Below are 26,615 nucleotides of genomic sequence, written 5' to 3' on the forward strand. Positions count from 1 at the left end.
AGCCACTCGCCGTTACCTCAGGGTCAGCCGTCATGCTCGCCTCAACGCCGCCGCTCTCCATCACCGGCTTATTCTGGTCATCCCCCGAGAAACTAATGAGTGCAGCACCTGCAGGTGGCGCTGCGTTGACGACTCTGAACAAAAACCCTCAACCGGCTACAAATTCAAGACAGTGTTCATTGATGGCCACGCCGTTACTGCTCTAATTGACACTGGTGCCCAAGTATTTGTTATGAGTTCAACACTTCGATCTCACCTGAAAAATGTTCTCACACCTGCTATGCCCTCCACTGTTCGAGTGGCCAACGGAAGTCGAACATCGGTGCTTGGCATGTGCACTGCCCGCGTTACTGTTGCCAGCCACCACACCTCCGTTCTCTTCACAGTCCTGATGCTTACCACATGACGTCATCCTTGGAATTGATTTTTTAACCGTCCACTCCGCCCTCACCAATTGTTCGACAGGTATATTATGGCTCGAATTGCCTTTGTGCACCGATTTCACTCCTCCAAGTCACACTCGGCTACGATCCGTGGAGTCGTTACGGCTGCCATCCCAGACTGCTATGTACATTCCTGTGTCGCCCTTTTCATCCGTTCCTGAAGGAGGCTATCTGGTGGCAGCCCTCATTGATTTGACCCTTACGCACCACATCGCACAACCACATATTATAGTGGTTGTTGCTAACAACACGGTGCTACTTCCAGTTCTGAACTTCTCTACGTCGACCCAAGTTCTCCCCCAAGACATCACTCTAGCCGATCTTTCCACCCTTGACGAATGTTCGATTTGTTCTTTTACCCCTGACACTAAGACCATGGCGAAACCTGCCTTCACCCCACAATATAAGGCGTTCCTCGACAAAATGATATCCAGTGACCTCTTACCTTCCCAAGTTGCAGTGCTCCGGGGTGTTCTATTATATTACCTGGATATTTTTGACGTCGACGACCGTCCCCTGGGCTGCAAAAGTGTCGTAACTCACCGCATCGACACCGGCGACGCCAGTCCACTCCACAAACGCCCTTATCGCGTGTCACATGCTGAGTGCCAAGTTACACAGACGGAGGTCGAGAAAATGCTGAGCAAAGACGTCATTGAGCCTACATCGAGTCTTTGGGCATCTCCTGTAGTCTTAGTTAAAAAGAAGGACAACACCTGGTGCTTTTGCGTCGACTATCGCCACCTGAATCAGATCACCAAAAAGGACGTTTATCCTCTACCCCGAATCGATGATGCGCTCAACTGCCTCCACGGCGCCAACTATTTCTCGTCCCTTGACCTTCGATCAGGATACTGGCAAATTTAGGTCGACGCATTCATCACACCCGACAGCATTCAACGACAGCATTCATCACGCCCGACGGCCTTTCCAAATTCAAGGTCATGTCTTTTGGTTAGTGCAATGCCCCGGCTACTTTTGATCGTATGATGGACTCTCTTCTCAGCGGTTCGAATTGTCGACCTGCCTTTGCTATCTGGACGATGTAATCGTTTTCTCGCCCTTCTTCGAAAGCCACCTATCTCGTCTCTCGGCAATTCTTGACGTTTTTCGTTGTGCTGGTCTCCAACTAAATTCGTCGAAATGCTCATTTGGACGCCGGCGGATTAAACTACTCGGTCATCTTGTTGACGCCACTGGTGTTCAACCCGACCCTGACAAAGTCAGTGCAGTCAGAGAATTTCCGGTTCCGCGTTCCACACAAGAAGTTCGCAGTTTTATTGGGCTCTGTTCATACTTCCGCCGCTTTGTCTTCAACTTCGCGTATATTGCTAGGCCCCTCACGGATCTCCTCAAAAAGAATGTGGCCTTTTCTTGGGGCAAGGACCGAGAACATTCCTTCGCGCCATTGATTACCGCCCTCACATCACCACCTGTGTTGTCTCATTTTAATCCAGTGGCTCGAACAGAGCTTCGCACCGATGCAAGCGGCCACGACATTGGTGCTATACTCGCTCAGATACAGAATGGCACCAACCGTGTGATAGCCTACGCTAGTCGCCCTCTGTCGCAAGCGGAAAAAATTATTCAATCACTGAGCGGGAATGCTTAGCCCTCGTTTTGGCCATTGCGAAACTCCGTCCGTACTTATACGGTCGTTCGTTCGCAGTCATCACGGACCATCATGCGCTTTGCTGGCTGTCGACGCTTAAGGACCCTACAGGAAGACTCGGCCGATGGGCACTTCGATTACAGGAGTACACGTTCTCAGTTGTGTACAAATCTGGAAACCTGCACAGTGATGCTGACTGCTTATCCCATAATCCCGTTGATCCACCTACCTCCACTGATTTAGAATCTGATGCCTGCGTTTTAGCCATCACTGACTTTCTGAACGTGGCCGACGAGCAACGCCGAGATCCTTCGCTGCTCACCACCATTGACCGTGTTCAATCGCGTCATACTGATGTCTTCCCTTAGCAGATTCCTGCTTTAACACAGTGCTTTGTACCGCCGCAACTTACACCCCGACGGCGCGGAACTTTTACTCGTCGTACCACATCACCTGCGTAAGGATGTTCTACAACAATGCCACGACGCTCCAACTTCTGGGCATCTACAATTCTCCAGAACTTACGACCGCGTTTGACGACGAGTATTCTGTAACGGTCTCTACCGCTCCGTTCGCCGTTACGTCGCATTTTGCGACCTCTGCCAGCACCGAAAGAAACCTACGACTCCCCGTGCCGGTCTTCTTCAACCGATTGAAGTTCCAGCCAAGCCGATTTATCGAGTGGTGTTGGACTTGCTAGGTACCTTTCCTACTTCTACAACTGGAATAAATAAACTGCAGTAGTCACAGATTATGTCACTCGGTATGCAATCACTCGAGCGCTACGAACCAGCTGCGCAACAGACGTTGCCGACTTCCTGCTCTACGACATTATTCTGCAGCATGGCGCTCCGTCTCACCTGCTCACAGACCGTGGTCGATACTTTCTATCGTGTGTGGTTGACGATCTACTCCGATCTTGTACTACCCGTCACAACTTCACCACATCTTACCACCCTCATACTAACGGCCTCACAGAGCGCCTAAACCGAACATTGACAGACATGCTTGCCATGTACGAATCTACCGACCACACTCATTAGGACATAGCTCTGTCGTTTGTAACCTTCGCCTATAACTCGTTGCGTCATGAAACAGCAGGCTATTCCAATTTTATCTACTCTTCGGACGTCATCCCTTACTGCCCTTCGACACACTGCTTTCATCAGACCAACTATCTTCCACTTCGTACGCTCAGGATGCGATCACCCGTGCTCTCAGAGAACGCGCGGTAGCCCGCGCTCGGTTATCGTCGTCGCAGACAGCACAAAAGTCCCTTTACAACCGTCGACATAGGGATGCCGTTTTTTCTGCGGGATCTCTTGTTCTCCTCTGGCTCTCATCTCTACGTGTCGGCCTCTGGGATAAACTACTATCGCGATACACAGGGCCCTACCGGCTCCTTCGTCTGGTCACACCTGTGACCTACGAGATTGCCGCTACCACAAACTCGTTGGCTGCTGCACCCCGAACGGAAATAGTCCACGTTTTCCGTCTCAAGTCCTACAACGCAGACTCGCTCATTTAACAGGCACTGAGATGGTGCCTTACCGGCCAGGGTGATGATACGTGTATGGAACTCTCGTTTCAGCACAGCTGAAATGGCACCCGAAAGGAGGAAGACGACAACGTGGTTGTTGTGGGTTGGTCTCTCGAGCTTCCCCCGTTGGCCTGCATGACTGTGCGCTCTTTAAGCCGTTAGCAAGACCTGCTGTCGTTGAATAAATCTTCCCCGTAACAATACGATGTGCACTCTCTGAATATTTCTCGTGCAGAAGAAGAAGAGACAGTTGTTTCAGCACGGGCGATGAGAGCTCAGATTTCCATCGGATTCTTGGTACACTAAGATGCACTTTGGGTCGAATAAGTCACTAAGGGGGTATCGATGGTTTACATGCAGGAGTGAAGCCCGAGGGAAGTTTCTCGTTGTACTTCACAACAATTTCAGCGAACGATGCTTGGCGCCTCTCTGAAGGCAACAGTGCAAGGTGATGACAGGGAGCACGTGCAAAGTGTCTGATGTGCGTTTTCAGGACTTCTTGAACAATGCGAGATTGTGTCGGATAGTCGCCAGCAATTGCAATTGTTGCCTTTGTTTACGTACATCTGGGCAGACTCGGGCACACTCTCGGTGCTTGGGCTTGTACTGCCTGTAGAAAACGAACATTGGTCTTGCAGTATTGCTAAGCACGGGCAAGCTATATCTCAGGAAACCGAGAATTAGGGCTCTTTAGAGCTCCATAATTGCGTCCACTGACATCCTCCACGTCTTTCCCGCCAGAAACTTGAACATTTGTGAAATAGCGGTCAGGCGCTTTTTCATATAAGCCACATGCGGACTCTAACAAAGGTCCCTATCAATAATGATGCTCAAAAACCGGTGGGTGCGGGCGTAAAAAGTCGGTCACCCGCCGATTGAGATGACATAAGGGGTCATTGCTCTCGAGTGAAGGCCACCAGCGCGCATTTTTCTAGTGATATGCTGAGACTTTGTTTTAACAAGTAGTTGGCAATCATAGTTCTGCTCTTTGAAGGCGGGAATGTATCTGAAGACGTGTGACTGCTGAAGTCCAGACACAGATGTCGTCTGTGTATATTGAGATTTTAATAGTACTAGGCAAGTATTCAGCAAGGCCAATGAGTGCAAGATTGAATAGCGTCGGGCTGAGAACTCCGCCTTGAGGAACACCCTTAGAAGTATAGCGTCGCGTAGTTGGGCCATCTTCTGTTAACACAAAGAATGATCTTGCAGCCAGGTAACTCGAAATCCACCGAAAGACTTGACCACCAAGACTAACCACCGCATAAGCACCCAAAATGGCTACATGCAGTACATTATCAAACGTGCCTTTTACATCTAGAAACAAAGCTGTAAATAGTCGCTTACGGGATCTTTCGTGCTGAACGTACGAAACTAGATCAACGACAATGTCAATGGAAGAGCGGTAGGGTTGTAAACCAGCCATAGAATTCGGATAAACCTTGTATTCAAGATACCACTCCAGACGGCTGAGTATCATTTGTTTCATTATCTTCCATACGCAGCTGGCCAGTGCTATTGGGCGGTATGAGGCGAGTTCGAGTGGGGATTTTGCCTGCTTCAAGATGGGTTAAAAGCGGCTTACTTTCCAGTCGTCAGAAAAATTGCCATCCTGCCAGGAGATGCTGTAAAGGCTCAACAGTCCTCTCCTTGCACCTTCCCCAAGGTCGCTCAAGGCTCGGTACGGATTACCATCTGGGCCCGAAGAAGTTAAACGCCTGCAGACAGCTAGTGCCGCCTCGAGCTCTTCCATTGTAAAAGGGAGGTCCATGTGGTAGTCACAGGAACGGGGGACGGCACCTTTCACTGGAGAATCTGGACGAGTGGCTTGGTTGGCGATCTCCGCACAGAAATCTTCTGCGACATCGATGTCTTCTTGCCTCCCTTGAAACAGCGCGAGTGCTTTGAATGGAAAACGCTGTTCCGTAGGGTGACGCAGACCTTTTACCGTTTTTCAAATGTATGAGAGTGGCTTGCGAGGGTCTATTGACTGGCAAAACGTTGTCCATCATTCAGACGCTAATCTATTCATGCGACGCCAAATCTCCTTTTCTATCCTCCTGGCTGCCCCGAGATCGTGAATTGATTTCAAACGCCGATACTGATGCTTCGCCCGGCGTCGAAGTGCTGCGAGTCGCTTCAACTCTATGTCAAAGTGATTTCGTGTGGAAGATATGGTCACCGTGCGAGTGGGGTTTTGCATTGTGCTCCTAATTATTTGCTCTAACTCAGATCGAAGGCCATCGCTGAAAGCGTCTCTTATGTCAGATTTGAAGTTGGTGCAATACTTTTTTGCAGACTAGTTGGTTCATACTGAAAAGTTGAATTGCTGCACAAACAGGAAAGTGGGGCTACAGTTTGCAAAGCATAAAAGGAAGGCGAATCAGTTGGCGGAGTTCTTGTGCCAGAACGTCAGGTCAACATTCACTTCAAAACCACGACTGGCTGCAACAGGCAGTAGTGTCACTTACCTGAGAGACGTAAGGATTCTTGCAACAGTGGAGCAAGTCCTCAAAAAGGGTCCCAAATGCAGTTTCCAACCCCGTTCAACGCGTCCTGAAATGTCCCACGCGCATCGATTTGGCCAACGTGTACAAGAGCACGACCAGCAGAGGGCCATCGGGGATGGAATAGACTGCCTGGTGAAAACCGTGAGTGATCAGTGGGTTCTTAGGCCTCCTCTAAGATTTGTCGTCGAGGAACTCAAAGAAAGGAATTTCATGGTTCTAACCTCAGACAAGGGGGATTCGTGGTTCTTCCTGAACCGATGTACGAGGACAAGGCACTTGATGCAGTGTGCTAAAACTTTAAGGAGGTGCATTTTTGTCCAAAGAAACGAAAGACCATGGCACGAAAACTGTTGAAAGAAATGAACCTTGATGCGCTCTGCAGATAAGTGGTAAAAGCAAGCAATGTGACGCTACAGTCACTTTTCACCTGTAAGACGCACAAGTGAGACTACCCGCTACGCCTCATTGTGTCCGAGAAGGGCAGCTGGCAAAGGGTAGTGTCACGATACCTACAAGGCTTACTTGGTTCTCTTAACAGCGGTGACCCTTTCTTAGTGTGAGCTTCTTCGGAAATCGTTTCTACTTTGAAGGAAGGCTTACCAGTGGCGTCCACAGCTTTTTCAATTGATGTGGAAGAACTTTTTTACTCAATTCCACATGGCGCGCTTTTTGATGCTGTCAGGAGTGCAATCGAAGAATTCGGTGAAGTTAAGTTCCAAAACAAGCATGGTATCTTGGTGAATAACTTTTTGGAACTTTTGAAATTCTACCTTGAGTCCACTACAGTCAGCCACCAGGAGGGTACCTACGTCCAAAAAGCTGGAATTTGTATTGCTTCTGCAGTCGCGCCTGTTCTCAGTGACATATTCTTGGCAGCCTTCGATCAACGCCTGAGGGATGAGCTGTCCTATTTGGATGTCGTTCGCACCTTCAGGTATGTGGACGACTACCTTATCATGCTTGGGAAGGTCCCATGTTAACGGGTACAAGGTGTTGTGAAAGGAGTCCTTGAGGTTTTCAACAGACACTCCAGTGGCCTGATGTTCACGCACGAAATGCCGGTTGAAAATGAGATCCAGTTTCCGGACCTACGGCTGAGGTTTGCCAAGGAGCCCATCTGCTTCAAATACAATCCGCGATTGAAGAAAGGCTTGTTGCCTCTTGATAGCGTGCACTCGAAGTTGATTAAGAGGGGCATTGCGTTGTCAGCTTGAGCGGCAGCCCTCGACAAGTCTTGCCCTCATCCGATGTTTGAAAGCTTCGAGAATCAGGTAGCTCGTCTGGGCACGGCTGGATACCCGGCACAGTTTTTAGCTAGCGCTTGCGAAAGCCTTCTTAAAAAATACAAGGGCGGGGGTCCAAGCGTCGAAGGAAGAGAGAGGAGGCCTATTTATTTTATGCCTTACTTACATTGTGTTTCCCACAATGTAAAAAAGGTGTCTAATAGGTACGGTGTTGATGTACTGTTTTGAGCGCCTACAAAGTTAGGTAAGACCTGTTCGTTAATGACTAAACAGAAAAAGGCAAAATGCACAAAAAAGCATGCGAACGGGTTCATTAGGTGTGTATTTGCTGTTATATATCTGAGCTCTTTGTCGTGTTGGAGGGTGTACATAGGGCAGACGGGGCGTTGCCACAACGAACGCTTGCGTGTGCACAGTCTGGCCTTAAAAGGAAAAAATGGTGGCCATTTAGATTTCCACTGTAGGACATGCGGTTGCACCCCCCAATTTGAGAATGCGTCAGTCATGACTAAGGCACGTGAAAAGACCAAAAGGGAGATTATTGAAGCGTACTTCATCAGTCAATATAATGACAAGTGCATAAGCATGCCTTTAGTTTCACTTTCGGACAGAGAAATGGTCTTCCTACATGGTCATGTGTAATGTTGTGGCTAACGCCTTGCATAGTGTTCTCTTCCATTTCTCTTCATTTGTTTTGTTGATTAGTGTTCTTGTTTTTTTTCCATGTGACGCTACGCAATGTATTGTATTGTTTTATGTTAATATAGTTTTTGACTCTCTAGGCGCACTGCTTCTTCGGGTTGCTCAATTGCGGCTGTTTGGAGTGAATATAAAATTGTTATTTTATTGTTTTATTTGGTGCTAAGCGCTATTTTTAGTGTTTTTTAAACAAAAGTCTCTAGAGTACTTTTTCATTTTTTTCACGCCTTTGTTGATGCTTGGTGCAATAAATAATAAAAGATAAATTTTAAAAAAGATGAGCGCACACCTTGGGAATACGCAGTTTAGATTGTGGTGGGTATCACTTTTGTATTTTGCCCTTGTTCACTTTTGTCATTGTGGCGGCAGTCAATTTCGGTTTGATTTGTTTGGGGTCGGCTTTGTTTGCGGCATCTTTGGTTTTGTGCGCATCGTGGAAGCGCAGCGTAGCATGCGTATATATCGGCTTCAAGAAACGACAATAAACAGTTGGTAGTCTGCGCTTTTTCCTGTCTCCCTTGTTTTCCTTCAAGCTTTTGCAGCAATTCCATTTTTAAGATTGAAGTTGGTCCATTGGACTGCTCGAATGTGGAACATAACTGACAAGCCTTTGATGTTAAAGTAGATTGGAATGTGATCACTTCCTCGTGTCTCAACATCTGGAAACCACTTGACGTATCTCGCGAGGGAGTTGGAGACAAAAGCAAGGTCGAAACAGCTGCCGTATGTCACCCCGCGAAGAAAAGTGGGGCTACCGTCGTATATCAGGAGAGTAAGGCCATAGTTATAGGCGATGTTTGCTAACCTGCGTCCTCTTGCGTTTGTCCACGTACTTTCCCCATGCGCGATGATGCGCACTGAAATAACCTATGATGACCCATGGTGCAGGACACACACTCAAAAAATCCGCTAAAATTCTGGAATTGAGATTATTCGACGGCGATATATATATGGGTGCTTATGAGAGTAAACATGAGTTTGTTATTTTTCATAGTGATGCAGACATACTGTTTGTCATCGTGAGCTGCAATTAGTTACACAACCTACGTCAGTTCACGCTGAACAAAGACTATGATTTTTCTGCACGCACCGTTTGTTGAAGACATGACAGCTTTGTACCCCGATAGTCTTATTGGTTGCGACCAATTGGGTTCACAAATGACAATGAGCGGAAACACGGTGGTGAGAACAAACTGACGAAAATCTGAAAGGCGTGTTTTAGTCCTCTGGCGTTCCATTGGATGACAGATGCAGCCTTCACTTCTTTACGAAATGATGAGGTGTGAGTAGTCATTTTCCTAATTGAGAGATTCAAGCACTGGGCTTAGGGCGTCCAATATTCCAAGTGCGCTTCGAGTAGATGATGTCTTAATGTCGACTAAGATCGCTCGGATGGCTTCTATGAGGGAACGCAGCACCGAGATCACTTGACGATCTGTTTTAGGCAAATCTTCCATGGCTGGAGACGGCTCTGGTGTGCCCACAACCTGCTAAGGTTCCTTGGCAGAAGACCGGTCGGGAGCGTGGGCCACTACTCCGGAGAAGGAGGCTTCTCGGCTTCTTTTGTAGAAGTGGTGGCTCCTTTCGCAGCGCTACTGGGTGGAACCGCTAAAGAGTGGGAACTAGCATTTCGAGAATGTGCCTTCTTTGAAGACTTTCGATGACGCTGACGTCGACGCCAACGCCGGACTACTTCGGCTGCCTCCTTGCGTGTCCAGTTGTCTCAGGCCATTTGTCTGAGAACCGCGTGCTCCTTTTGGATTTGAGGACAGTCTTTCGACAAGGCAGCGTGAGGACCGCTGCAGTTGGCGCACTTCAGAGTAATCTCCTGACAGGCGTCTTTGGCATGAGGTTCAGCGCAACGGGGACACAGTCGTGAGTTCGGGCATACGCCCTTGACGTGTCCCAGCCTGAAGCACTGATGATATTGAAGTGGCTTTTGGATGAATGGCTGAACCGGATGTCGGAAATGTCCAACTTTAACGTGGGACGGCATGCAGTCTCCCTAGAAAAACACTTTTACGCAGCGCGTATTTCCAAGGCGCCGCACTTCCGTAATGACAGTTCCCTCATTTGCAGGCTTGATGAGGGTAGGCAAGTAAACATTAGAAATGGCAATGTCGATGTCATAAATTACACCGGCAATTGATTTATCATTCTTCGGGATAAAGGGGCACATTTTAATGCCGCCTAGCTCAGTCATTTGCTGCAGCTGTCCTAGCGCACTCACATCGTGCACGTCAATGGGGAGAATATTCTTCCGCGGGTTTATTTTTACGTCCTTAATTTGATCTGGCACCACACATTCCAGAGCAACGGAAAGGGAATTGCCTGTTTAGAAGTCGTAAGTTGCTTAAGGAATCTTCCGACATGAAGATGATAACGTGCGCCCCGCGCGCAGGCCTTGACTGTACAGTCGCTGTACTTGCAGGAGCTGATGCTGATGGATTGGTAGTCTTTCTCCTCACCCTGTTACCCCGGAAAGGTATAAAGCCGTCATCGGATGTGTCGTCATCCAATATAGAATACAAATCAGTGTCTCCGGTGTCACTGGGGGAGCCAGCTCACTTCTTTGTGGTTGACGGGTGTGAGGACCTCTGACCAGGCGGGCCTCTGGCATTTTCCGTGGCCATCATCGCAAGACGTGAAGTTGAGGCACCTTGAAAAACCGATTATTTCAATAAAAAGTGTAGAGCGCAGAAATCAACGTTCTTCTGAAGAGACACTTCTTCCTCTGGACAAAAGGTGCGAATGTGTAGTGTGTGTATATGTCCTGTTCTTAGGCTTGTATGTGTTACTTCTGTGTGTCGTGATTTTCATAGTGGCGGCCAATTACCAAGTTGTCGCTTAATAGCATGGAGTTTATTGTCTGTTTGCCTATCCCACGTGCTCTGCCAATAGCCTCTGAGCTTTTGTTTTGAAAAAGGTTTCAAGTCAAGTTCAGAGACTGATGTTGAGCATCCCAAACTGAGAAATAGATGGCAAGCTAGATGGAACTCAGAAACAAAAAAATAAGCTCCACCTCGTTAAACTCAGAATTGGGAACACACAATTACTTAAAAGCAAAAGAAGTCAAACCTCTGTGTCAGAAATGTGGAGGTGAGCTACCAGTATATCATAATTTACTGTCATGCACTAAACTGGAAGAGCTAATGAAAAAAACATTGAAGCGTATTTATTATACATTCATTCCGCGTCATCCTGCACTGCTTTTAAGTGAAGGCGCGCTTATTGGTAAATCACACGTTTTTAGCTTTCTGAAAGGAGCAGGCTTTTTATACAAACTATTATTTCATACCCTGCGTCGTTTAAATATGCAGGAACACCTCGTTGAGCTTCCCACTTTTGAGAAGACGATCGAGGTTTTTTGGTTAGTGTCCTCGAGACCCTTGCCAAGACAAAGACTCGGCGAGGCCTCCCAACATTTTAGGAGAACCATACCATGCGTTTGGTGCATGATAGCCTAAGTTGTCTATGCACAAGAAAAACCGAACCAGACCAAATGAAACCTAACCTTTGCTTAACATTCTCCGTAGGCAACCTTTAAAAATCCGTATCGTCCTTCCACAAATCCTCCCCAGAAGAAATAACGCTTAGCTACAATTTCCACCTGCATAGCAAAGCCCTAAAGTAATGTCCCTGAAAAGCTTCTGTGTCTGTTCTCGATGATCTGTCTGGAACGTTACTTCCTTATCGGAACATCAACTCGGCCCGATAAAATCACAGAAAGCCATCAGAGTTGTGTTAGCCTTTGTGCCACTTGACAGACGTATGCACTGCTCTGGCACACGAATAACGATGACGATACAGGCGTTTGCGTCAGTCTATCTCCCCCGCAAACACGTACACAACGCAATGTCGACATGGTCGACTCGAAGCAGGTGCGATTGGGACACATTGCATTTTAGAATCGCGTTGCTGTTCCGGCAGCATTGAGTCACAATCATTCGCAGACACCGCATGTCTTGAGCTCTCTCGGAACACCTTGGTGCCATCTATGTAGCGGAGTGTCTTTCGTAGCTCATTGAAAGTATCAGCAACACCCGCATGCAGAGAAAGCGTCAACGCACATTGTTCACAAATAAGGTATGTGCAGCATTTGTGTCGGTGTCGCGATGCGCGGCTTTTCACGTCGTCCAAAGTTGTTGCCATGACGAGGGGGGATAAATGACCATTTTCTTCACTGAAGGGCACGCTGAACCAGCTTTCGAAGTGATCATGGAATGACGGACGTCAGCATTGCAGTTTACAACCTAACGAACCGGTATTCGCACAAATGACTCAAATTTGTCATAAGTCAAGCAGATATGAAGGGACACGTCGCACGCCTTAAGAACGTTTCATCTTCTATCGACCCTATGCGAGAGCGCTGACAGCTTAACATATAAAGGTGATTGGTGGCATTAGCTCCAGCTAAGGTGCGTTGTCGGATTTGATTGCCGAGGCATGGTTTATAAACTCAACACCACAATGTGTGACGGCAAATGGCGTAAATTACGTCGTTGTCGCTCCGCCACAGGCTGCAGATCTCGCAGTGTTTTGCGTCTGACAGAACAGGCAAGGATAATGAACAAGCCTATAAATATAAAATACAGTCGCTCGTCAATGAAGTATCAAAAGTCGTGTAGCTTTTTACATTGAACTGTATGATTCATAACGACAGACACTCAGTTATGATGAAGAACTGCATTTCCTCATTCTGCCATGGTATAATATAGCAGTATATTACCTGACGGAATGAAGATGATGGCGAGTGAGCACAACGCCGCGGAGGCGTAGAGGAAGACGTAGGCGGTACGACGCTTCATGGAATTGATGAAAAATATGGCGATGAATTTCTGAGGATACTCCATGCAAGCCATCAGGAAGAAGCTCAGGTACGGATTGGTGCCCAAGAGTATGCTGGTGTAGGTCAAGTTGTAGTAGAGCAGAGTCGAAAATATTCTGCAAAAAGCAAACGACCTGTTTTGGGTATGAATGCGTGTGGAATGAGCGTCTCTTCTGAAAGGAGAAATTGCACTTTGTTGAGGTAGCACTGAAGAGAGCACAGGTAACTCCTGCTCTCGAGAACACCTCTAAACATTCACACTTGAATGCACTGATACGTCCGAATATTCTCTCGGCCATGCAGGCGTTGGCATTTTTGCGAAACATGCTGCGACTTGGTCGAGAACGTTTTACTTAAGGGCGAATTCACCATTACTTCTGTTTTTCATACGAATAAGACATTTTTTTCACATTTATTTCGCTTCAAAATCATCGTAATAGAGTTATACGCTAATTATGGTCTTTAATATTTGCCTAACTTTACTACATCAGCTCTCTCCTTTCTCCCGTGAGGGTTTCCGCCTCTCAGCTATGGTTGCATATCTTATGGCAGTCTATACCCACTCCGTTTTTGTACCAATTCTTATTTATACCGTCGGACCTCTAATTTTTCGCATACTCTATATAACGATTTCACCCTAATAATTAGGTCGATGCAATAGCACAGTGAACTAAAATTCCTACAAAAATATTTTCAACTAGGCTGGACATTCGAGGTACACAGCGTGCGAGTTCCATGTTCGGGATTAGTGACATACAGAACCTCCAAGTATCATCGCATAACCCCTTACGCGTAACACTAGCGTGCGAATCGTAACCTCATGGTTACGTAATCTACATGGCATTAGCATATCTGAATTTATGGTTTCCCATTGGAAGGCTTGAAGAATAAGACTACAGAAAAAAGCGAAACCGGTGACATCAACTCACGATTTGAAGGACAGGATAATCGACGTCCTGCGTAAACACCGGTAACGAAACAGAGCGGCAAAAGTAGGCTTCTTCAGTGTGCGCTCCTGAAAGCAAAGTATTAATATCAACAACGGAATCTTGACTGTGGCCCGTGTAGCCTACTTAAATTTAATTACGCGTTAATGAACCCGAGGTGGTCGAAAGTTCCGGAGCCCTCCCCTATGGCGTCTCTCATAACCATCTAGTTGTTTCGGGACGTTAACCCGCATACATCTTTATAATTATTATTATTATTATTATTATTATTATTGTTATTATTATTATTATTATTCGAAAGGTAGGGATGGGGATCGATCGATACCCAGCGCTGCCACCAAATATAGAGAAGATTCATTGAGCGCAAAGCTGGTCACTGGTCACACAATGAGCAGTTCACGAAATGCTGTGGCCTCTGCTCCGGAGGACTTCCTCTTTGCTACAACATGAATAATCTATCACTGACATATCGAATGTTCCTTAAAAAATGCACATTGCCAGGCCAAACTTCGGGGGACACTTGAGCTTCACTTTTAAGAGTTGAACGCGACAAGCGATATCCTGTCCCTAGGACGTTCTTCAAACACTAAGAGCGTGCTTTTTATTGTATGATGTTCCTTGAGAAGTGGAAAGAAATCCGGGATTACTTCAATGCAATTGATAAAGTTGAAAGTGTCTTGTGTAAGTGAAGCTCTCTCATTTGGTCGAATTCTTTGTAATCGGTTGTATGCTTTAAACAACGAGCAATAATGCGCGTGAAATGTTTTCGAACTTCCTATGCACCCACTGCGTGGCCTTAAAGGGATACGCGCGGTAAGTGTTCGCCATTTCTATTGAGTGGCTGCTTTAAACCACAAAGTCGTTATGCTAATCACATGTATTGACGCCCGGTGGCAACGTACGCTTTTACCATGCAATATTGCTGAAATATTACATGTTATATTAGGAAGCCTGCATAGAGGGCGCGTGTGCTAGTAAAACATCAGTTATGTCATTGCATTTCCAAGCAGAGTAATTTTCGCTGTACTTGCAAGCAGACGCGTGAGAGCGTTGTAGAACGTGCACCTGCTTGCCTTGCAAACAGTATCGGTAAGATCCTCACTTTGACCGGAATTTTTTGTTCTTGATTTTATTTGCCTATTTCTCGATTTTTTCAGTCATAGACAAAATAACGATTTGTCACTTACAACCAACCACGCCCACAGCGACGCTGGAATTTTTGTGAAATAAGCTCTTTACCGCTATCGCGTTCAAACTTACAAATTTCATTGCAGTAAGGCCACCTGCTGGCTTCCTGTACATACTCTACGTCGAGAAAGACAGAGATCTTTTCCCGCTGTCATTTCGACAGCATGAATTGCCTTGGTTTTCTAAATAAAATTACTGTGCAATTGAGCGCACTTGTCCATTTCATGATGATGGAGCAAGAGGCAAATGTTTTTCTCGCCTTCGTGTGTGATTGCGCTGTTTTCCGCCGTGAGAAATATTAGAAGCCATTCTTATGTGAATCCAGAAATCTCGCCTCTAATGTGAGATATTCGTATTTGATTTTCAACGCCGCGAACATGCGGTTGTGCCGAGGGGTGGCAGAATTACTGCGGATTTTTTGTTAGGCCAGACACGAATGCTGCGTGGCAAGTACAGCAACTTGAATGAAGGCGCACCGTGGCAATAGGTTGCGTGGGAAAGCATGCACTTGTCGAAGGTGTCGGGATCTCCTGGCCCTAACTCTTAAATTTGAACTGTATACTATACCACCTTTTGATGCCTCATACGTAGCGTTAACCATGAAGCTACGCAAAAACTGACCCTTCGAGAAAATCTTGTATCCGTTCCTCGGCGACAGTGACCAGTCATAGCACGTTCATCAGCGGATTGCTTATGTCTTGTGTGTGACGTTCGGTAGCATATTCAGTTTTTGTGCTGTGCGCAAAAAAAAAAAAAGTGTCGTTTGCACAGTTTCATTTACTTAACAGCATAAAACTGAGATAGCCATTCCGGTTAAGCTTCTTTCCTTTTCTGTTTGTTTTTGCTGAGAATGAAGCAGTAGGTGTTTCTCACCTATTTACAACATCAGATTTACAACTTCAGAGAGACAGGTAAGCATTACATGTGATATAGAAAGAAGCATGCAGCAATCGAGATCATGTTTGTGGCTGACCACTGACCTTACTTTGGGACGATAACTCATGAAAACCCCGCGAAAATGTTCGCGGGGTTTTCGCGAACGGCCCGGGTTGGATCCTCATTTCTATTGTTTCTCTTATTTGCATCTTTTAATTGTCACGGACAATATGGTAACTTTTTGCTCACAATCAACAATGCCGACGCCAGAATTTCTGTGGCAAGCTGTTTCCGTCTCGCCTGAAGAAAATGTACGTACCATGAATACATAAACTGTTTGTGAACAAGAATACTGCGTCAGATAAGCAAACTAATAATGACCATAAAATATTGGGGTGCCTTTAAGCTGCCCCCTAAGAGTGTACATATTTAAAACTGGCTTGCCTTAGTGAAGCTTTTGCGAGCAGCTGCATTAGGAGTAATGTGTAGCATGCTATAAACCGCACGTGGAAATTTTTCCAGCTTCCTATACACCCACTATACGAGGCCTCAAGAGAAAAGGCGCAGTAACGTGTCGTCTGCCTTTTGTAGTGGGTGGCGTGCTTCAAAGCATTCATTCGTGAAAATTGCATGTTCTGACACCCAATCGCAATATACACATGTAGCATGCATTATAACTGCGATAATATATGTTGCATTGTCAAGCATATATATAGGACTCGTGTGTTTGTGAAGTACGCAAGTTAATTTCCCGGCATTTTCCAGCAAATTAAAATATTTTCACTATCGAAGCGAAAGCGTGGCTCTGTGGTGAAATACTTGCTTACCACGCAAACTACCCAGGTTCGCTCCTCACTCACACCCAAACGTTTCTATTTCTTCAGTTTGCATCTTTTGGTAATTTTTGGTCACCGCACAAGATTGATTTTTCGCTCACGACCAACGAAGTCCACACCGCAATTTAGCTGAAACGTGCTCTTTGACGCTATCGCGTAAATATTAATAATAATAATAATAATAATAATAATAATAATAATAATAATAATAATAATAATAATAATAATAATAATAATAATAATAATAATAATAATAATAATAATAATAATAATATTAATAATAATAATAATAATTGTTGCCAACACCTAAATACCTCTCCTGCTCGACACATGGTCAATGACAGCTAGATTTCGAGTAAAAACTAGATGATGAACTTGACAAAAAAGTATACAATCAAATATTTTATTTTGATTACTAAGTTAGACCTACTAGCATGCCACACATCAACGTGTTTAAAAAATAAATGGAAAGCGCTAACATTTTCGTAACGCATTGTACAGAAGCAGCTTCTTTGACCTCCACGTGTCTACATATGTCGATTGAGACAAGTTCAATAATGGTATGGGCTACACTTGGCTGATATATTTCGTCTGACATTCCACACTCTGTGCTCAGGCCAGTGCTGTTCGAACCTTCCAGATTGCTCGAGTCACTATAGGCCGGCTTTATGCCTATCTTTGACATAACTGACTCAGGGAATACATAGTCATGGCAACACTTGTTATGCCCTCTTAGTCATTGACGCACAGTTTCTGCACAACGCACCAATATGATCCGCTAAGAGAACGAAGCAGTGAGCGGTGCCAAACAGAACTATTGAAGTTCCTGCAGCGCTGGTGTCCTCGTGCGTCACCGGAAATGTGAGAGCAGTTTGTCTTTTAGGAGAGAAATATTGAGTCGCAGAAATATGTTTTTTCGTTGCAATATGGTGGGTCGACCAACTACGCATGCTTTGAAACAACTTCACACCTGCACGCAAGGCATGCTACCCTCGCGTAATAGGAACTCACTTCTGCAATTCAGTTTCCGAATCCATCATTCTTAAGCCACTCCCGTCACCAATAAAAATTTGAGAACCCGCAACAGGAACCTTCAAAAGCCAGCCGAATGTGGCTCGTACCAATTTTTCGAATATTACTAGTATTTCAAATACAGTTTTTTAGAAACTAGCTAGAACACCCGCTAGATTTTATGGTAAGAAGCTAGGGTTTCCCACTAGCAGCCGCACAAAATTTTTACCAGCTAAACGACCACAAAAAAGCTGATTGTAGTGAAAAAAAGAAAAAAAGGTAAGCCAACACTGAAGAGACCTGCCGCATAAATATTGGGCTGCTATCGCGTATTGCCATCGTTATCATCATCAGGTTTCGCCTATATTATGTTTACTGCAGGACGAAAGACTCTCCAAATGATCTCCAGTTTACTCTATTCTGGACAACCTAAATATATTTCGTGCCTGCCAGCTTCCAGGTTCACTAAGCCATGTGATCATCTGCCACCCTTGGCTACGTATCGTATCTAGTACATATTAATTGCGTAGCTCGAACTGTTTCGCAGTTACATGTTCTTCGCATTGCCTGGCCGGCTCAACTCTATTTTTTTTTCATAACGTCACTTGAAATTTCGCCTGCACCTTTTTAATCTCTAATCCACAGTGTTCGTTCCTTCGGGCGTTGCCTCATTCTTACTCTTCTGAAGTCCATAAATTGACGAGGACGGACAGACGGAACACAAACACGACCTCTATCATTCTACTTCCACCGATGAGTGGCCGCCGCGGCAGGGATTTCATCCCACCACTATAGAGTCAACAACTCAGCACCATAAATATTAGACCAATTCCGTGTGTCACCTACGAGCTCGACAGCAGAGCCTACTGCCAGTTTTGGCCTCATAGTAGATCCACAAATGCTTTTCTTTAAAGGTGCTTGTATGCTAGCGGTGTTTTTCATTTGCACTGTTCGTCAAAATCGCCTGTACTATATTACGGTGCTTATCCCGTACGGTGCTTGACGGTGCTTATCCTCTATATTACGGTGCTTATCCTGTTCTTAGCAGTGATTTGTTTGCTTTTTTTTCTCCTTCTTCTAAGCCTTTTAGGCTGTATTTCCTTCTGTCGTTTTACTGTTTAGCCAGCTTTGTTGGCCCAGCGAATTAATTTTAGATCCTGAATTATTCACTTTAATAGGTTGTCATTTCTTGGAATCTTTTGAAGCGGGGACAGTTCACGTACTTGCTTAGGTGTTTTATTTCCGTTCTGAAGTGTTCGTTCAGATGTCGCTCTAGTAACTGTTTCATTCATTCCATCTGTGCATCTATGCCCTTCTTCTTCAAGAACATCTTGTATGGTTTGAATGGATATTCTGAATTCCGCTTTCTTGATGGGCCTTATGTCATCAGGGTTTGGTTTGTCAGTGTTTTTCAATGACTAAGGGCTCCCATCGCGGAGACTAACGTATGAGCATAGAATTTCACATTGCCTACAACTTTTATGCCATCGTCACCCCCCCAAAAAATATTGATTCGTTTCTTCGCTGGGGCGTTTCCATTCCCATTGTTACATAAATATCGCTACATTTAGTGTTGCTAGCGAAGGGCATATAGCTTATAACAGTTATAGCTTAAACGCCCCAGTGGAGACACGAAGCACAAAATAGTTTTTTTTTTGTGGTGAAGATGGCATAAAAGTTGGAGGCAAGGTAAAATTTTATGCTCATACATTAGTCGCCGTGATGACAGCAAGAAACTTCGCAAGAAACAACCTCCGTAATCTCACTCTACGCCAACGCGAAAGAAATGTCTTGAACACGGCTCTGCAGTAATTGAGTTTACCTTTACAACATTCGACACTTTTATGAGTAACATTCTCTCATTTTGTGTGCAATGTTAAAACACGCTGCTCTCTCTCATGAAGCGGGCGTACTCTTATCTACACTACCAGCTGTTATCAGTGTTGACAGTATTCGATCTTAATTTAGTACACGGTAAACGAAAACAATTGCACATCATTTTATTATTTGATTGTACTCACACTCTCCATCTTGTCCTCGTAGAATTTTATAATTTGGTTCACGTCAACGCTACCAACGTTGTTTTTTGTGGTGGCCTTTTTCAGGATACTCTCTGCTTTCTTGTAGTGCTTCGTAGCCAGCAGCCACAGTGGAGACTCCGGTATGAACCTGAGCAGTGTTCACGTATACATTTCAACGCGCTGTAGTGTCTTGAAACCTTAACGCAGGGGTCTCAAACACGTGGTTCAGGGGCCACCGGCATCCTGCACACCTAGAGTTAGCGGGTGGCACGCAGAAGGCTGTTCGTCCCATCTTTGTTTCCCTTCGGAAGTAAATTTATGAGCTACACATACGTGACTGGTCCCAAGGATTTCTTTAGTGTGACAAGGCCACCGAACACCATCATTTAAATCATAACCGTGGAACAAAAACTGCATTTCAGATTGGACATCCACATTTGAATCATTGTGCAGATCACTGTCAATGTGTTTAAAAGAAACTAACGCGAAACACCCTTCGGAAATGGCCCGTACATGAGAAACAGGAAAGGTATTGTTCCAAATCGAAACATTAGCCAGCTGAAATTCTGCTTCAACCGCCCCGCCCCCCTCCCCGCCCAACAACCTTCATTACGTTCCCGATGTTTTCGGCAGAAGAAACCAGTTAACTTTAAGACCCACTATTTAAATATATCAGTTTCCGACCCAAAACAACATAGGGCCTTTCACGGCTACGCTAGCGAAGTGCATATAGCTTATCACTGTATGCCGTCCTCTACGTGTACATAAGGCCGCAAAGAGTGTTTCATTGAAAATAATGAAAACGTGGCCCCTGTGGAAGAGCAGCAAGCCTAAGTAGCTTCTTGCTCACAGGTGAGCTTTGATAAATAAACGCCTAATTTTCGACATCCTTCCTTTGCTCATTTTTATTGCTTGCAGCGCCAATTGAGTAGCTAAAGCGAGATAAATTTAAATAATTTCCCAAGAAACCATGTGTAGCTATATGGATGATGAGGCAAAGAAGGTGAATTGATCAGGAGCTCCTTTATTTAGTTGGCAGCATTGATGAGGTTGCCTTACAGAGAATACGAACGACTACAACTAGCCACTAATCGATATAGAAAAAAAGAGGAAACTATAGGCAACCCAAATTCAGTTTTCATTTTGCAACTGCTAGTCATGTAGCAAAGCCATCGTGCTGTAATCCTACACATAACAACACATATTTGTGATAACATGGGCTTGCATTAACGAAAATTAATTACAGAATAAGTAAACAAGATAATCATCGGAAACCAGGTTATGGTACTGAGCGCACGAGCAAATTTCATTTGCAAATTCATAGACACTTCAGTCAGTGGAGCTCCATCCTAATAGCTTTTTTTCTGCTGCGTTGTTGTTGTTAAAGTAAGATCATGCCACGGAACAAAACATATGTTTAAGCTTGACAATGTTTCCACGTGGTTCTTACAGTTAGTAGAAGAGAGAATATTTATTCCTATATATATATTTACTTTGGCAATGAAAGAAATATTAACACGGGAAACTTTGCTAACAAAATAAGCTGACGACCTGCCCCGCCGTGGTGGCCTAGTGGCTAAGGTACTCGGCTGCTGACCCGCAGATCGCGGGATCGAATCCTGGCTGCGGCGGCTGCATTTTCGATGGAGGCGGAAATGTTGTAGGCCCGTGTGCTCAGATTTGATTGCACGTTAAAGAACTCTAGGCGCTCGAAATTTTTGGAGCCCTCCACTGCGGCGTCTCTCATAATCAGATGGTGGTTTTAGGTCGTTAAACCAGACATATCATCAGGCTGATGACCTGTGACCAGTCCCATGTGATCAATTAGGTAAAACACAAACGCACGTATGGAAGTCTTTGCAGTGGAAGTGCCCTAATTACAAACCGCAGTTAGGTTACAATGGGTGATTTCTGTTGTCTTTGCGTAAACTGAAATAGTGAATAATGTTGCCTAGATTACTTAAACAAAGAGTTATTGGAAAAATATAAGTCATAATTGAAATGCCACTTTATTTGCCCTATGGGCTTAGGAAACATCACATAGGTAAAAAGGAACCGGAGTAAGATTTTTGCTCTGACAGTGGCATGAGTCTCCATTTTCTATAACATTTCGTTAAGCCAAATCAGCGCTTCAATTGATTGCGACATTTGTTCTCATGGGATATTAGGATATCATGTAAGGCTACATGTACTTTTTTGTGTATGCCCGTTCTGTCAAAAAAGCAACAGAGGTTTCTTTCAGAACTCGTCTTCCTACCCGTAGCAAACACCAAGCAGTCAAATAATTGCAAATAACGAAAGAAAATGTCTCACAGCCATAGGAAAAAATTGACCAAGTAGGATAGCGATATGACGATCTGCATGTGCTGCCAGTCCCTTATGAGCCACCCGATGCCAGTCAGGGTGACGAGGCCCGTAGTCCATCCACCGCTAGCCACCAGCATGCCTATAGCTCGGTGGCGGGTAGAAAGCACCTCCATTGCTTGAATAGAAATGAGTTGCCGTAAGACCAAACATAAGCAACATGACAAATTTTAAAATGCGACCGCTGTTTGCGCTACCAACATTGCACTATTGAAAATATTCACAGCTTAGCATGCAATTTCTGTAGCTCCAATTATAACGTCTATTAACAAACTACAGAACAGGAGTGGCTATCAAGTGAATGCTGCGGCGACAGATACAGAAAAATTGAGCACTGCTGGCTGAGTTATTCATTTATATCAAACACACTTTCAGCGGAGCTGTTATGCCTATCCGCTTTGCGATTTGGACAAGAAATCAGCATTATCACGCTGGTAGGGCCATATCAAATCAAGTTAACCTTAGCTGTGCCTAGTTAGGCAAATTTAATCATCACAAATTCTAATTTAGGCATAGGTGATTAGTGTAATGTTCAATTATTTTTATCTCATTAGACTAATCGCTCATAATTTCTAATTAGGCTGAGTTCAAATTATGGTTGCAGTCATGCACATCTCAGCAAGAGGAACCGAGTTAACTCCGAATAACACGTCTTGCTTGTAGTAGTTAGTATAATTAGCTAATTGAGCTTATGTTGACCAAATATGCGAGGTTATTAAAACCTAGATATGGAAATTAGACCAAATAAACTCATTAAAGTGTTTACAAGAATGCTATATCAGGACTCGGTCAACTTGCAACGGAACATAATTGAAAACAAGGCTCAAACTTACATATCAGGTTACGTAAGCAAACATGACTACTTAAGGCAATTAGCTTGCTTGATGCTGGCATGACCAAGCGATTCTCAATCGAACCTAATCGGTGCCTAGCAAATACATTGTGATAATTTGAACTCTTTCTGCTTTGGCGTGTGAACTCACGTGTGCCTACTAAAGCCAGGACCAAACGAGTGCATGTCGACCAGCTCTGCGCCCTATTTGTGCATTGGTAGGCTAAAATACGTGGCGCAAGGTGCCAATGAGAAGAACAAGAAGAGACAGAAACAGCACAAACTCACAACTAAGTTTATTTTCATGAAGCATTCATAATACATAGGCTCTTGGAAAACATGCGCAGACCATTTCATTCACCGCACGTGCAGGCATGAACATTTTTGATGATGTAATAAACGATTATTGCAATCATGATATCTGAGAACCAGCAACAAACAGATATGCCTGATGTAAAGACGTCGAAGAAAAACCAAATACACTCAAGCCTGCGCAAAAAAATGCGAGAAAAAAGCAGCAAAAAAGACTGACAGACACCTCGTAGCAACCGTCTAAAGTACATCTACATCCAACAACTGGAATTCACTATGATGCAACAAAACTGAAGGCACGCTGACGCACGAGTCAACTTTTTTACTTATGCGAAAGGCTTCGAGTAACTCCCGCGCAAGTGCATCCCGGCTCCTTCCAAGTAGTCGCGTGTGATCGAACTGCGGCGCGCAGCCACACGAAGTACAGTGGAAGGCCAACTGAGACCCTGTTCCATTACTAATTGATAAATAATGCTCCATTAAACGGTCATTTGTAGAGCACCCTGTCAGGCCTATATAGACCTTGCCACAGCTCAGGGCAATTTCATAAACAGTGCCCACGGCACAACGCAGGAAGAGCTTTGCATGCTTCTTATCGCACACCACCTTGGCACCTCTTAAAGAAATGTGGGCACAGAGCCTTGAAAGCTTATTCGGAGCAGAGAAAACCACCGGCACATAGTGGCGATTTGCAACCTTTTTCAGGTTGTGGGAGATTTTGTGCATGTATGGTACAACATGCGGTCTTTTCCTCTGTTCTTGCAATGGATCTGGCCTCCTGCGTTCCCCTTTCAGCCTCTGAAGCAATGTTTCAGACACACTGAATAAGACGCAAGAAGGAAACCCGGCTGCAGTGAGCCGCGATATTTGACAGGAAAAACTATCACACACTGTGTGCTAGCATGACTTGGACAGCGCAGAAAGAAAACACATAGCAGCTATAGACCTTTTCACCACTTTTTCAAAGTGGTGAAAAGTGGTGAAAAGGTCTATAGCTGCTATGTGTCTTAGTCGGTGTGTCTGAAACATTGCTTCAGAGGCTGAAAGGTGTTGAAAAATTGTTGCAGGGCCCAAAAAGTGTTGCAGGGCTACTTGAAAAAGTGTTGCAGGGCCCCTTTATCGAAAAGGCTGCGGAGAATTCTGAAGAAGCGAATGGTGACATCGGCGACTGCACATTACGGGACAACGGGCGCAACCAGAGAGAATATTTGCGACCAGAGTTATTCAGTTATACCAGTTGCGAAACTATGTTCCGAATCCGAACTGGTTATGTGGGAGACCATAAACTTGTTGCATCACACGAAGTGTCGGGATTTTCATACATTGGGACTAGGAAAGTGTTTGCAAGTCGTTTGACTGAACAAGTCTGGTGTGCGATGACAAGGAACTGTGCGGTAAAGGACCCGATAAAAAACGATAGGTTTTAATTGCTGCGAACGACAAAATCGTAATGACAACGCTTGCTCTTCCAAATGCACGCAGGAAAGCCCCCTTGAGTGAGAAAGAGCCAGCGTCAACTGAGAGAAGGTAAACTTCTTGGGACCTTTTGCGCTGTCCGAGGTTCGATGTATCAATTGTTCCCGCTATTTATGCTTGATGCAGCATTAGATCTTTGTAATCATTGGCGTTGGATCATCGTTGTGTTCAAAAGTTGGTTGATGTAAAGATCAATTCTATTTATACGAGATCGACTACTAGATTTTCTGTGCAAGAACAATGATATTATATGCCACGCTGTAGTGGGGCATTCTCAATTAACCTTAAGCACCTGAAATATACGCGCAATATATGTTTAGATACATGGGTGCGTTTGTATTTCGCGCCTATCAGAATGCGGGTGCCGTAGCTCTAGGAGCTGCATCTTACCTGCTAAGCTACACCACCGGGGCCCGAAGCTTCAAGCTGAAGACAACATGGCTTGACCGTGCACAGCGCATGTGCGCTCGGTACAATTATTATTTTGTTAATTAAGAGCTTGACTGTAACTCATTGTTGTCTCGGCAACGTTGTTTCAGCGAAGCTATTATGACTGACGTCGCTCAATATGTGATCAGTGCGTGTCTTTGCAGTAAATTCCACACCCGACGCATAAATCAAAGTTCCTTCATTAAAGCCATAACGGTCATACAGCGTAATTCGCAAGGTGATAGGCGTTTAGTGCAGCGTGGAGGTCCGCATTATTGTAATGAGCTCTACCTGATACAGGCAAACCTTCCCATGATCTTAGCAACAGCAGTAACCGAGAGCTTATAAAACCTAGCAAATCGGCGGCTAAAAACTAACTTCAAAAAGCTACCTGAAAAGATTGACTTACCTTTCTGCAGTTGAACCTACATTTGGACATTTTCCAAATATCGGTCTTGCAGTTGATAGATACACACGTCTTTGTAGCTCTATTTGTACATCACTAGTTGAGCTGAGCGTGCACGAATTTGTGCGAACTTAAGAATTAAGATACTCGTTTGTTGCTCAGTGGGTTTACTAAAAAAGAGGCTGTTGCGGCAACCTCAATGCGGCAGTGGTTTATATGCGCCTTTCCTCTTCTGTGTGTGGAGGCTATTGAAATCCATGCGCATTTCTACAGTATAAATAACTGAGATACGTTTCGGTAGCATAGACTCCTGATAGCCTCCGCTCACACTGAATTTAAACGAAAGCCTTTGATCTATAATGAATACGTTTGTAATGTGGCCGTATGGCACTACAGCAGCGTGCATTTCAGCCCTGATGAAAAGTGGTACGCGCTCATCATTCGAAGAAAAAGCAGTATTAAAAAGGCCTCATGCCTTCTGCCAATGTATCAATATGCCTGTTCATTTTGGTTGCTTGTGTTTGCGTTTTACGAGCGATTCAGAAGGTCACTCCTGCAAAGTTGTTTGATTTTACACCAAGCACCAATTTAGCTTAATTATTTGTAGACTGGATCTCCGGGAATATTTGCAGATGTTGAGCTTTTGCTGTTGCCACACCTGCGCGTAGCATAAAAACATGAGATGTTGGAGTTTATCATAGAACCATGAAAATTTGTACGCAGTGAAAGCGTGTTTTAAAACGCGATCTTATGCTTCATTTTTATATGAGCGAAAGACTGCTTTTGTCACTGTCCATCAAATGAGATTGTGTTTATTTTTTGTTGTTTATAACAACTTTTTTGAAGTTTAGATTTCTCACCTATAGTAAACGTGGCATTTTGGATGCCGCCGACACCAATAGACGCAATGAGGCGTCCAATGTTGTATAACCAAAAAGTTGGTGCAAACGTTGTAAGCAGACCCGCCACGATGGGCAAGGGCATCGACAAGAGCAGCGACTGCCTTCGGCCGTACCTGCAGAAAGAGGGAATATTCCACAA

At 44.8% G+C, this 26,615-nt stretch overlaps 1 protein-coding gene across 11 annotated transcripts in view; it reads right to left on the reverse strand.

The window, feature by feature from the left end:
• LOC119160838 (organic cation transporter protein-like) overlaps positions 1–26,615 on the reverse strand; it is a 156,514-nt gene that overhangs the window by 69,365 nt on the left and 60,534 nt on the right. For 10 of the 11 annotated variants that reach the window (XR_012894892.1, XM_075892737.1, XM_075892736.1 and 7 more), the window contains exons 5-9: positions 26,435–26,589; positions 22,069–22,237; positions 19,756–19,903; positions 13,806–13,891; positions 12,778–13,010 (exon numbers count right to left, since the gene is read on the reverse strand). Coding sequence is in view for 10 of the 11 variants with exons in the window: in XM_075892737.1 (XP_075748852.1) it covers positions 12,778–13,010; positions 13,806–13,891; positions 19,756–19,903; positions 22,069–22,237; positions 26,435–26,589 (791 nt within the window). In the remaining variant the exon portion in view is untranslated. The remainder of the gene's footprint in view (positions 1–12,777; positions 13,011–13,805; positions 13,892–19,755; positions 19,904–22,068; positions 22,238–26,434; positions 26,590–26,615) is intronic. The other variant, XM_075892735.1, reaches the window with a different exon arrangement.

The sequence above is a fragment of the Rhipicephalus microplus genome, chromosome 4 (genome assembly GCF_043290135.1).
Source record: "Rhipicephalus microplus isolate Deutch F79 chromosome 4, USDA_Rmic, whole genome shotgun sequence".
Classification (NCBI taxonomy): domain Eukaryota; kingdom Metazoa; phylum Arthropoda; class Arachnida; order Ixodida; family Ixodidae; genus Rhipicephalus; species Rhipicephalus microplus.